Source organism: Pecten maximus, chromosome 13, assembly GCF_902652985.1.
Source record: "Pecten maximus chromosome 13, xPecMax1.1, whole genome shotgun sequence".
In the NCBI taxonomy this organism is placed as follows: domain Eukaryota; kingdom Metazoa; phylum Mollusca; class Bivalvia; order Pectinida; family Pectinidae; genus Pecten; species Pecten maximus.
In genome coordinates this window covers 17,701,154-17,714,105 of record NC_047027.1, presented here as the reverse complement: position 1 = coordinate 17,714,105, position 12,952 = coordinate 17,701,154, and the positions used below count along the sequence as shown (strand labels likewise).

Sequence of the window (12,952 nt, the reverse complement as noted above, 5' to 3'; positions counted from 1 at the left end):
GCTTGTTTCTTTGATGTGTCAATCAAATTAGACTCCACTTTATAGCGGGGACTTATTGCGGGTTGCGATTAAATAAATATTTAAAAAATGAGGTTTTAATATCAATTTTCAGCGTTTTATAAGGAAAATAAAATGAAAAACTCAACAATTCCAACAATCTGTCATGTGTAAAAAATCTTTTTCTATTAGCCAATTTTTCTGATCTCTCTGCGGGCAAGCCTCTTTAATAAGAATGTTAACTATTTATTTGACATCAATTGCGAAACAAGTTCTATTCACTTAAATTAATCACTTTTGTTGGCCAGGATGGAAGCATGCAATGCCATGGGTATTACTGTGGCAGGAAACTGGGGTACCCGGAGGAAAACCCACGTGGTGTGGCAGGTGATCAAGAACCCTAGCCTTTTCACGTCCGATTAGGGAATTTGTGCATATACCTGTACCGTCAATACAGCACCAAATAGTATGTACTAAACATATTTGTTGTATCTGCTGTAACAGCAGTTAATTTCAAAATTGTAAAGACACAAGATGTTCTCCAGAATTTTTAGCAGGAATTTCCAATTAGACTTCATGACTTTGTTGGGGTCTGTCATTCACATTTCCCAATTTAAACCTTATATTAATTGACCTTAACTGTTGATGGGAAGTTAGCCAATACTAAAACAAACAAAAATCAACCAAAACATGTCCTTAAATGACCTTAATTGTTGTTAGGAATTTAAACATTACTAAAACAAACCAAACCCAATCTAAACCTCATAAACCAAATATTTCCTTGTCAGGAAAAAAGCCCTGCTACCCCTAATATAAGTTTATGTTTTAGCCGCATAATGCATTTTGATCAAAGTAATTAAAATAGAAATATATCATATCTACACAAAGTGAGACGTAGGCATAGACTCACTTGCCCATTGAAAGTAACGAGAACCGTGCGGGGGAGCAATGTAGGCTTGTCGAAGAACAAAGGGCCATTTAGGGAAACGCATTATGTACTATATATCATGACTATAAAGCCTATACTGAGTTTCCCAAAAATCAGCCAAACAAGAGGTCACAGAGATCCTAGATAGTTGCCTGTCTGCCATTTTGTTTTTCTGATGAAAAATCTTATTTGAATTAGAACAACTATGGTTTTCTGATGAAAAATCTTATTTGAATTAGAACAACTAAACACCAGGGGGAACATACTCAAAAAGTTTGAGGAATATGCCTCCATTACTTTTCAAGAAATAGCGATAACAAATTTCAAGATCAAAATCCAATGTGGCTGCCTTTCAGCAATTTTGTTGGGTTGGTTTTTTTATCAAAAATCTATATTGAATTGGCATACGTAAGGGGAACCTACAGGCGAAGTTTGAGAAATATCCCTCAAGATATTTTACAAGAAATAGTGATAAAAAGGATTGTTTTCAGATGGACAGACGACAGCCGTCAGACACAGGGTGATTTGAACAGCTAGCCCACCATCTTGACCATCTTCAGATGATGGGCTTAAATGTAGATCTCCACACAAAAATTAAAATACTGAAAAGAGTCAAATAAAAATTCCTTTCAGCGAAGCACAACTATATATCATGATTATAATGCACACCAAGTTTCAAAACAGGTAGATATCAGGGATAAACAAAAGTTTACACTGGAAGTACACCGTATCATAATACTCCAGTGAAATAATGGTCATATAAATAGTGAATTTAACATAGCTGTTTCATCTTTCTTGGGCTCGCCAGTGATGCTAATGGCCTAAATTATTGATATTCATAGGAGGGAACCAAAACAAATAAGCCGCCATGGCTGCCATGTCAAAGTGTTTACCAGGCCAAAAAATAATGCTTTATTGGCTCTCCTTCCTTGACATCCTTTCCAATTTTCAGCTCAATGGCACTGACGGAACTGGTGAAGAAGTTTAAAATGTGTTTTTAAAGATAGCTGCCATGGCGATTTCAGACAGTCTCTAAAAATAACAACACTTGGTCAGTTATCTCAAAATTATTCCTTGTAAGTATAAGAATTGAATACCTCTGGTGGAACTAGAAAAGAATTTTTAAGTATGAAAAGTTGTAAACGACAAGGGGAGGAAGCACAATAGCTATAGCATAGGTCATCATGACCTTAAAACTTGAAATAGGTCAAAAAGGGGAGGTGCAAAATCATAATAATGAGCCAATATCTGACAATGAATAAGCAGTAAAATAAGCCAAAATTTGTTGTTTAACTGCAAAGTAATGAACTCAACACTAGAGAAATTAAATATATCAACTTAAAATTTGTAAATACCATATTCCTATCAAGGTCTCTGCTAGTAGAGAATATGAAGGAGATATATAACTATAAAGACTCAATTCTCAGGATAATTAATGTCTGAATTAAAAAAAAAACACAATCTAATTAAAATTAGACTTGTTATTTCTATTCCTCTACGAAATTTTATGATACACTGCAATACAAGATCTCTTGTATTACAGTGTATCGTAGAGGAGCGAAAATTACAAGTCCAGTTTTAATTAGATTGTTAAAAAAGTGGCCTTATCAACTTCTTAAATATAATAATACAGTTGATATTAATTGTTATGATGGTTTAAACCTATCTTAACTAAAGTAAGTGTTCACATATAGAAGGAAAAGGTGGCCGAGTGGTTAAGGTGTCTCGACACTATCACTAGCCCTCCACCTCTGGGTCCAGAGTTCAAAACCCATGTGGGGCAGTTACCTGGTACTGACTCTATATGCTGGTGGTTTTTCTCCGGGTACTCCAGGTTTCTCCACCTCCAAAACGTGGCACATCCTCAAATGACCTAAGCTGTTAATAGGACGCTAACAAAATAAACCAAACCAAAACACATCTATAGTTTCTCTTTAGTGATTTTCATGATTTTTTTTTGTTTCAAATGAAATTGAAAGCTGGTTGCTAATGGCCATTCATTGAACTGTATACTGGGAGAATATTCCTAGATTCTGTAATTGATTAAAAACAAAGAGACCTAAAAAGATTACTAACATATTTAATGTAACAATACACAATATAAATCATGTTAAAACATTGGCCCCTTGAGCCATAGTCAGGTCCTCTCATGCTTCAAGCATGATGCTTGTACAAACATTCTTGTCAATTTGTTCAGAACTAAGAAGTACTATATTAATACCAACATTATTTATAAAGCAAGGTGTTTAATTAATAGGAATTAAAATATATTACATCAAATTAAGATATTTGTTTGTAGTAAGCTTATAGTATAGTGTTCAAAGGGACATAACTGCTTTATTTTTTCCAAACTAAAATCTATATCGATCAAAATTGGGTCAAAAGTGAGCATAAAATGATATTTAAAAACTTTCTTGTCATAGACTTTTGTATTATATAAAAGATAAAATATCTGGTTTCATATCTCAGTTCTGTTAATAGATGCTACACATTCACCTTCTCTACATATATGTGAATATGTTTGAAACTGACCAGTAAAATGAGATTTTCACTGAAACACCAACATTTTTATGACAGGAATCTGTATATCTGAGCACTAAAGGTACACAAATCTAAATCTCAGTTTTATCAATATTCCGTAACTTAAAACTTTTGATAAAAAAACACTGGATACAGAATTTCAGTTCCCTTAACCAAGATTTTTACATATACATGTAATGCTTTTCAATGGAAATTTCGAAGTTAAGGAATTTCTTAATTGAAGGAACATGAAGACCGGGATCAGTTTAAATGTATTTTCTCTAATGGACTTTGCTGCCAAGCTGATAATGTGACCTTAATGCTAGAATGTCATTGATGATATAGGTTTTCGAACACAAATGAATGTTAAGGGAGTCAGATTGTTGGACAACAAAAGCACCCTTAATTGTAGCTTAAGTTTGGCATCAATAATGTCTGTACAGTTGCTTGAGATGTAGTGTCACTGTGGTATCAGTATTGTCTGTATGGGGCTTGTTGTCAGGGCCAACATGAACAGTTGCTGGAGATTTTGTGCGGTATCAGTATTGTCTATACAGGGCTTGCTGTCAGGGCCAACTTGAACAGTTGCTGGAGATTTTGTGCGGTATCAGTATTGTCTATACAGGGCTTGCTGCTAGAGCTGACTTGAATGGCTTTGACGTAGTGTAGGGGATGAAGTTTGGTATCAGTATCGTCTATATGGGGCTTGTTGCCAGGGCCGGCTAGAACGACCGTAGGGGTTAGAATGTGGTATAGGCTGTGAGGCCAACCTCTGTATGACCTGCTGCTGATGAATTGATACTTGTAAGTTATGTTGCTGCATGACTCTCTCTCTCCTTTGTTGATATGACATGGCCGTCACCACAGCCTGTGGCTGCATATTAGGTAAATTTCTAAAGTTTATATCTGGACTCCGTCCACTTGCATGTGTACTTCCGTGCCAGGTTGAAGACCTCTGTAGATTGTGTGGTGGATGACCAGAAGATTGCCTGTTGTCATGGGCGTTCCCACTCTGTACGGGACTGTTATACGGGGCAGACTGTGCTGCACTGCCACCGTCATAAGTCGCACTGCTAGAGGAGCCTATAAGGAATTGGATACAAACATATTAAACTGATCATATTTAAGCATTGAACTGCTTTCATTAGGAAGTTATGGGCTGATGAATGCCAACTGGACAAAGGCAAATTGAACATGAAGCGCATTAGTGCTTCATGTTGAATTTGCCTTTGTCCAGTTGGCATTCATCAGCCCATAACTTCCAAATGAAAGCAGTTCAATGCTTATATTTACATTTGACAACGAATTTGAAAGACTATATCAAGGAATTTTACTCTGATAATGAATGAACAAATTATTATCGTCAACGACGGAACAGCCTTTTCAACAGCCATCTTTCGTTATTGCCGACGTGACAATTGTGATGTCATAATAAAGACTTCCAAGTGAGCTTGGTAAAGTTATATAGTGGGGCTGCAGTGTAAATGTAAATACCGGTATACATGAATATCTAGTAAAATGTCAAAAAAGTCATTACAAAAAAAGTGTTTCTGTGCTAAGAACAGAAAAAATAACATCAGTAACTGATAGTCAAGCATTATGCAGGGCCAAATACAAGTGTCTGTTTCAGGTTTCATATGCTATAATATCTTAATTGAAGTGTTCATTTCTGTTTGATATTGAATATTGAACAGGATACACACTATAAAGCTAATTGACTGGGTGTTTCCAAGTTATATGTATGAATTACTTCCCCCTTACTTTGTACGCTAATATCGAAAGTCTTGTGCATAATTTCAAAAGACAACTTCAGACAAGCAATGTTTCTTAGACTTTTAGAACAATTATATTTTCTATAAATCAATACATTTAATGTAATTTTGATGAATAATTTGGAGTGCGTGTTTAAAAGGTATATTTTACATTTGTAATCTAGTTGTTTTAGTGAATATTTGTTCACTATATAGACTCTTTTAGTGAACTTTTGCTTGCATTCACTAATATTTTTGAATAACCATTTTATAACAAGAGGCCCATGGGCCTTAACGGTCACCTGATTTTTGAAATATTTCAGTAAATTTGAATGAAAGAATGAATTTCAAAACAAATAAAACAAATGATAGTCAAAAATGTGATTTCCCTATAACTATAGTAAAGTTTATCCCCTCCCATGGGGCAAACGCAAGACCCCAGGGCTAGGAAATTCACAATTATGGTAAAGCACCTTAAGACCCTTCGATCTGTGAAGAGTATTTAATTCTACCTTATTTGGGCTGTAAGAAGAAGATTTTTAAAATTTCTGTTAATTTGACCCTTTTTGGCCCCGCCCATCAGCCCCTGGGGGTCAGTCAGGGCCAACATGTACATACCATCAAACTGTCATCCCAAGCTGATAATGTTAATGAAGTTAGAATGAATTCCAATAAAAATTCAACAAATAATAGTCAAAAATGTGATTTCCCTATATAAACTATAGTAAAGTTTACCCCCTCCCCAGGGGCAAACATGAGACCCTAGGGTCATGAAATTCACAATTTTGGTAAAGCACCTTAAGATCCTTCCATCTATGTAGAGTATTTGATTCTACCATATCTGAGAGTAGAGAAGAAGATTTTTGAAATTTTAGTCAATTTGACCCTTTTTGGCCCCGCCCATCAGCCCCTGGGGGTCAACCAGGGTCATGAAATTCACAATTTTGGTAAAGCACCTTAAGATCCTTCCATCTATGAAGAGTATTTGATTCTACCATATCTAAGAGTAGAGAAGAAGATTTTTGAAATTTTTGTAAATTTTACCCTTTTTGGCCCCGCCCACCAGCCCCTGGGGGTCAACTAGGGCCAACATGTAAATACCATCAAAGTGTCATCCCATGCTGATAATTTGATACAAGTTAGAATGAATTCCAATACAAATCCAACAAATAATAGTCAAAAATGTGATTTCCCTATATAAACTATAGTAAAGTTTACCCCCTCCCCAGGGGCAAACATGAGACCCCAGGGTCATGAAATTCACAATTTTGGTAAAGCACCTTAAGACCCTTTCATCTATGAAGAGTGTTTGATTCCACCTTATCTGAGAGTAGAGAAGAAGATTTTTGAAGTTTTAGTCAATTTGACCCTTTTTGGCCCCGCCCCTCAGGCCCCTGGGGGGTGGGGACCATATAATTCACAATTTTGGTTCACCCTCAGCCATGGAAGCTTCAAAAAATGGACGCACACCGCACGACGCCGGACAAAAGGCGATTGCAATAGGTCAACTGAGACTTCGTCTCAGGTGACCTAATAAAACTATGATAGCCTCTTGATTTTTATTGACCAGAGAAAAGAAATTCCAAGTCAATTAAAATGGACATCATCCTTGGTTGATATCTTTTTCAGGTTATTAAAACCATATATTGGCCTTATCATAAGGCTTTAATTGTATAATATAAGGGACAGCATGAAGTGATAATCTAAAATACAGTACCTGTCCTTGTTTGTAGGCGTATGTTATTGCCAAAAAGTTCAATTCCATTCATCAATTCTATGGTGTAAGGAACAGAACACTCATGTTTGAACGTCACGAAGGCATATCTTCTTGTTCTTCCATCTTTGTCTAAAGCTAATTTGACTTTCTCCAAGGGACCAGCCTGCAATTACAAATATTACCATTAATGCTGCTTTCTACAATATTCAGAACCCATCAACATTCTATTCCTTAATTTACTATTTACACATTAAATAACACATTTTATAGTGTATACTAGAGTCTATGATTAATCATAAGAACCAAAATAAAGGAAAGATATTTTTCTTTCTGCCAAAGGAACAATTTTAGTTTCACTTCAGCTTGCTAAAGATCTGGTCTCTGGCTAAATATTTATTACAACTAGCCCAATTTCCTCTGGCCCTAACACCATGTCTTGTGTAGGCCCATCAGATCGCTTAGAATCTAGTACAGACAAAATAAATATATATATGGCATGACAGAACACCTACATTACATATATAGATAATTATATATATAAATGGACTATTCTTTTACAAAGAAACACTTTTTTAGTTTCACATTGATGGTTTATTCCGTCTGTTTAGCCCCTCACTTTCCCCTACACAAATGTTCGCTGTTAATTACCCACACTTTTGTAAGTGACAGTGCAACTATAACCACCAGAATCGGAATGTAACGGGCCGAAAAGACTAAATATCATTTATTGTGTATTATTACTTCTTACATAGTTTACATCAAGAAAACTAAGCTTATTATTTCCAAAACCTGGCTTATTTAATGCAAGAATACATTCTTTACATATTTCTGTACAAGTTGTCAACTGGTATCAATACATAACAAGAACTGTTGGAGAACAGCATAGCTTGTCTCGCAAATGTTTATCAATAAATAACTAAAAAATATTAATTGGTATGGTTTCGCAAATTGCATTAATAATATTTATATTGTTTACTTGATCAGATTGTGTTTTGTGAATTCATGCAATTTTCAAAACCATACCAATTTATATATACATGTAAATTATTTATTAACAAACATTCGGGAGACAAGCTATGCTGTTAAAGATTGAATGAATATATTAAATACAAATATAATTGCTTTTGGACCTATTTCTCCCAATTTTTATAAAATGTTATCCTTATGAGAATTGTCTCCCTTGAAAAATGTGGACCGGTACAAATTGTCTAATGTGAGCATTTTCACATTTTTTTTTTCAGTTTCACTTCAAGAAGGGAAAGTGTAATTCCAGAGGAACTCTTTTACCAAATATTAGCACCCTAGTACAATCACAAAGTGATGTGTTAATAGCTTTCAACACTTTCACAAAAATTTGAAAAATCTGTTTTTTTTCCCAAAACAATCTTTTAGTCCAACTCAGGCAGGGGATAATTTAACTTCAGAGGGACTCTATTGCCAATTATCAGCACCCTAGTACAATTATATAGTGATATATAACACCTTTCAACACTTGCACCAAAAACTTAACATTTGAAAAACCAACGACAACGCCGACGTGACAACATAAGCTCTCACCCTTCTTCGAAGAGACGAGTTAAAAAGATGTATTTTTCTCCATTCACTCCATCGTGCTTCGATAGGGTGACTAGGCCACCTGCAACCTACGTATTTTGCAATATGGCCTCTTATCAGGTGTGAAATTTTGACCAATGTAAAGCCAGGGTCTATAAGTATGGAATAGAACACTGATATGGGACTAATGGTGCTTGTGGGTAATAAATATCTCTGTTATCCCACAAGTGCCCGACTTGTTTTATAAAATAATAACATATAAATGTTCTCATCCATAAATGTAAGGTAGTAGTTATGTCATGCCCGATTTTATTTTACTTGCATCAAAATCTTAGCGACATCAAAAAGTGTCGGAGAATTCCACTTGTCATTTAGAGTATATAAACGTAGTGCACTCTGGTCCTACATACAAGACACGGCGTCAGGACCAGAAGAAACTCAGTCTAGATGTCAAACAATCTAGATATGTAAACATATATATTAGTCTGACAAAATCATTGTTGGAGTATTCTAGTGGAGTCTATAGTTTGTGTGAAAACTGATAGCACTGGCTTTTATACAAGCACCTGTAAGGTTGGGTACATATTAATTTATCGCTATTATATTGATATATCTCTATTATAGCAGGGTGGCCAATAGATTTGAGAGTATATTGTTTTTGACTCTTCAAAATGAGATTTGATTCTGTAAATAAGGGACATGCCTAGTTGACCCTTCAAATTTCGGAGAAATATTGAATGGTCAGCTGGATGACCCAAATAGTTATCTAATTTGCTATTTCAAATTTGCAAGTGTAAAATATTTAGATTTAATAGTATATGGTAAATCAGTATATTGGTAGCATGCATGTATTACAGAGGGTTGGCTCTCATACAGACACTTCAATCTAGGCTAAATTAAAGTTAGGGAGTTGGATAAGGACATGTACATTTTTGTGTAGGAGTTGGTTTTCCCTGGCTTTGGGTACAAAAGCTCGTGTCCCTCACAGTTCCAGAGAGTCGCAGGTTTTCATTAAGCTCTGACTTCATCACCTTTCCTCCCTAAAAGCCCCCATTCGGATGTGCGTCTCCTTGACGAGGTTACTTTATAGGGTGAGCATTGTGGTCTCCCTAACAGGAATGTAAACACCTGCACGTAGTGGCTATAGGCCTAGTGGCTAAAGGATGATGCAGTGATCAGGTATGGGTAGTGTGTGTAGGGGCTAGCTGTACATGTAGGTACCTAGGCTAGAGGTCATTAATCAAATCTATTTATAGTCAGGCAGGGAACGCTGGTTATGGACAATTATTGTAGCATGTTATATATATCCAAATAAATATTCATTATATATTTACATGGGCTATTAGTCTCTGTCATTGATTTCATATAGGTAGTTTTATATTATAAAGATAACAAATTAAGGTCTCAGTTGCAATAGTGTTACTGTGTACACATGTGTACTGAATCCCTTGCATAATATGGTAGAGAGACTCTTGTACATATGTGGGTCGTGACCAAGTATTACAGGTCAGGGCTCCCCTTCAAAAATGGTTCAGAGGAAAGAGACGAAGAGAGAAGAAAGGCTGCTGAGGAGAGCAGACTCTGGCCTCCTCAGTGTTGCGTTTTGCAAATAAATGTAATTGTCGAGCGGGACCAGGAGGTTGTCACTGACAAGCAAGGATGAGGTACCGTTCAGGACAACCCAAGGTAGCATCCCCTATCTAAGGGGTCGTACCCCTATGGTGCATTGGAGGACTTCAACTTTGATGTGTTTTCCGACATGTAATACATGAGTTAGCAATCCGTAGAGAGCAAATGGCCGTACAGATTTCTGACATTTATAATAGGAAATGATAATTATTTATTTACGTTGATATAAGAATCTTGGGGCAAAAGTTTTAAAAATTTTATTCGCAAACGTATATAAAAAAAAACTGAACCAAGCACAGTGGAACCATTGGACTGGTTGATAAAGTATGAAAATACCATGACCACCTAAATGTACATACATAGCCCGAGTTTCCTCTGGTCTAGACACCAGACATGGTGTCAGGACCAGAAATGCAAGAAGAAACTCGGGCTATAGTACATACAGAACAATGTATGTATGGACAGATAACTTCACTTCGTTATAAGTTCCTGTTTAACCTGAGATTCCGTTGTTCTCTAGTCATTGAAATATTCCATATTAGTGATGTTATTTACTCATTTGTCTCTCCATGTTCATATCGCTGGTGCGCTAATTAAAAGGCACGTTTTCAGTCATTGCAGACAGTGCAGTGCATCTTCAGCAGCACTATAGACACAAAGTGAAACTTAACTAATTCAACTGTCCATGTTCTGGTCGTATCAATTTATTGTATGATGGATATTTCTAACAATACTGCCACAATACAAACCTGTAAAAATAGCTCATATAAAAGAGGCTCAGTAACTTTGTCCGTCAAATTTCCAACCCAAACTGTGCGATCTTTTTCATCCATTTTCAGTTACAAGCGTCTTTGTGATGTAGATCGACGCGTTGGCAAAGACAATATGCTGTATGGACGCGGTCAATTATTCCGGAGGAATGAAAAAAGGCATTTTACATTGATATTAATTTCTTCTACATTAAAACATATTGACATGGCATAACCTACTTTATTTTTCGATAAAATTGTTTAACTCAGAACACAATCTGCTTGTGAATAATCACTATAAATATACTGTGGTCTAGATGAAGACCAAGTCATGTCGAGTAAACGTTATATTTTAGTCGGTACATTTACAGATTTATAAAACATGGCAACACAAGCCGTTCAGGCTTTTATATGTACATTCCAAATGTGGTTTGCTGATATGAACATACCAAGTGAAAACAACAAACATATGACCATGAATACACTATGAAAACCGTATGAAAACATTGTCTCTCGTGCAAATCACCTGATTAATCGGGTCATATTAATACGCCATCAAAAAAATAGTCCGCCTTTTAATTATGAAAATATTGTGTTTTTGTTGCAATTTGTTCACATGAAATAAATATGATTTGAATTGAATGATTGTATTTAATATTATTTTTAAAATATTTCTTTCTTTTTGTTTTATACAAAATTAAACAAAAAAGACCGGAAAATGCGGAACGACATTAAAACAATGGCGTGGTGCATAGGCGGGATCTCCCGGCTGTTCTAATAATTTGGCGTTTCGTCGTAAACATGACATTTTTTTCCTTTTTAATAAAATTTCTCGTTTTCTCGATATAAATTTTTTAAATCAAGGTTATGTAAATATATGAATTGAATAGATTTTACCGCGCGCCTCGGAGGATATGTACAATTGTGTAGCTAGCTACTGGTATTCATAGCCGCAATGAAAATTAAAAAAATCTATTCAATCCATATATAACTGACGATAAAATAATGATAATAAAAAGAGATTAGCAAACGCATATAGCGTTCAAGCATGTTAAGCGATTTGAAACTATCAGTATGTCACAGTATACATATAGTTAAATAGTAATAATAATGTAAATCCAGGTAAAGGCGATATAAATATACATATGCATCAATTATTGAACATTCAATTAAAGCACTGATCCTAAGATCAATATTACAGAGAGTATGTGCTATAGTTAATTGGGTAGGCATATAAAATTACTATCAAGGACACATTTTGACTATATAATGTGGCACAGGCAGAGCTTTCTTAGGATTGGGGATCCCCCTACCATCGAAGTTTACTCTGACCGTCACCACTTAACACATTAATAAAATAATAATAATGTTTATTTTGTTAGAATTACCACGGTTAATAATAAATAAAAGGTAGATGACATGAAGACCTTACGAAATCTGTCTATTATGTGTTAATTTTGGAAATTCATAACTTTGAAATATTTACTACATTGTACATTGATAATGAAACAATTCATAAGTATTTGATATTGTAACCCCCCCCCCCCCCCCCCCCCCCCCCCCCACACACACACACACACACACACACAAACACATAAACACACGCACAAATGTCATTAAATTAATCGCATGGAGCGTAGGCTATCATAGATGAACCGATAGGAAGCTAAGTAGGTTAGAGAGAAGTGAAGTATTTTATCCATATGGCTCGCCTAGCCCTCATTCCACTTTCGGAAAAAATCTTGTAAAACAAGAGATCCCAGAGGGATCTTGGCGCCCACCACTGGATGATCTTTATAGGTTCTATGTCAGATTGATCTTCTCTCTACTTTTTCCTTCATTTTACTAATCTGTATAAATTGAGAAACATCCCTCCAGTACTTTTCAAACAAGGGGAACTTGTATATGAAATTTTTGAGATTTAGCGATAATAGCTGTCTGTCGACCATGTTGTTTTCAGATTGGTCCCAAAATGCAATAAGACGGACCAATGGGAACCTACATATGACATTTTAGAAAGATCCCTCCGTACCTTCTGTCAGCCATGTTGTTTTCCGATCGGTCCCACATTGCAATATGCATATAACTAGGGTTTGGTTTGGTTTAT

General features: G+C 35.6%; 1 protein-coding gene across 1 annotated transcript; it reads right to left on the bottom strand.

Annotated features, from left to right (window-relative positions):
• Window positions 1-2,989: 2,989 nt before the first annotated feature.
• LOC117341049 (RNA-binding protein 7-like) lies at window positions 2,990-10,961 on the bottom strand. The gene is made up of 3 exons (XM_033902866.1): window positions 10,846-10,961; window positions 6,914-7,076; window positions 2,990-4,528 (listed from the first exon to the last, which is right to left on the bottom strand). The coding sequence occupies exons 1-3, from the start codon at window positions 10,927-10,929 to the stop codon at window positions 4,131-4,133; spliced, it is 645 nt and encodes a 214-aa protein (XP_033758757.1). The 5' UTR covers window positions 10,930-10,961; the 3' UTR covers window positions 2,990-4,130.
• Between the last annotated feature and the right edge of the window lie 1,991 nt (window positions 10,962-12,952).

Bases quoted from the DNA above. Each gene is read 5' to 3' on its own strand.
- LOC117341049 (XM_033902866.1), bottom strand. From the start codon at position 10,929: ATGGATGAAAAAGATCGCACAGTTTGGGTTGGAAATTTGACGGACAAA. The intron at 7,077-10,845 runs GTTTGTATTGTG...TTGTAATTGCAG, and splicing joins TATATGAGCTATTTTTACAG to GCTGGTCCCTTGGAGAAAGT. The intron at 4,529-6,913 runs GTACTGTATTTT...AATTCCTTATAG, and splicing joins ACGCCTACAAACAAGGACAG to GCTCCTCTAGCAGTGCGACT.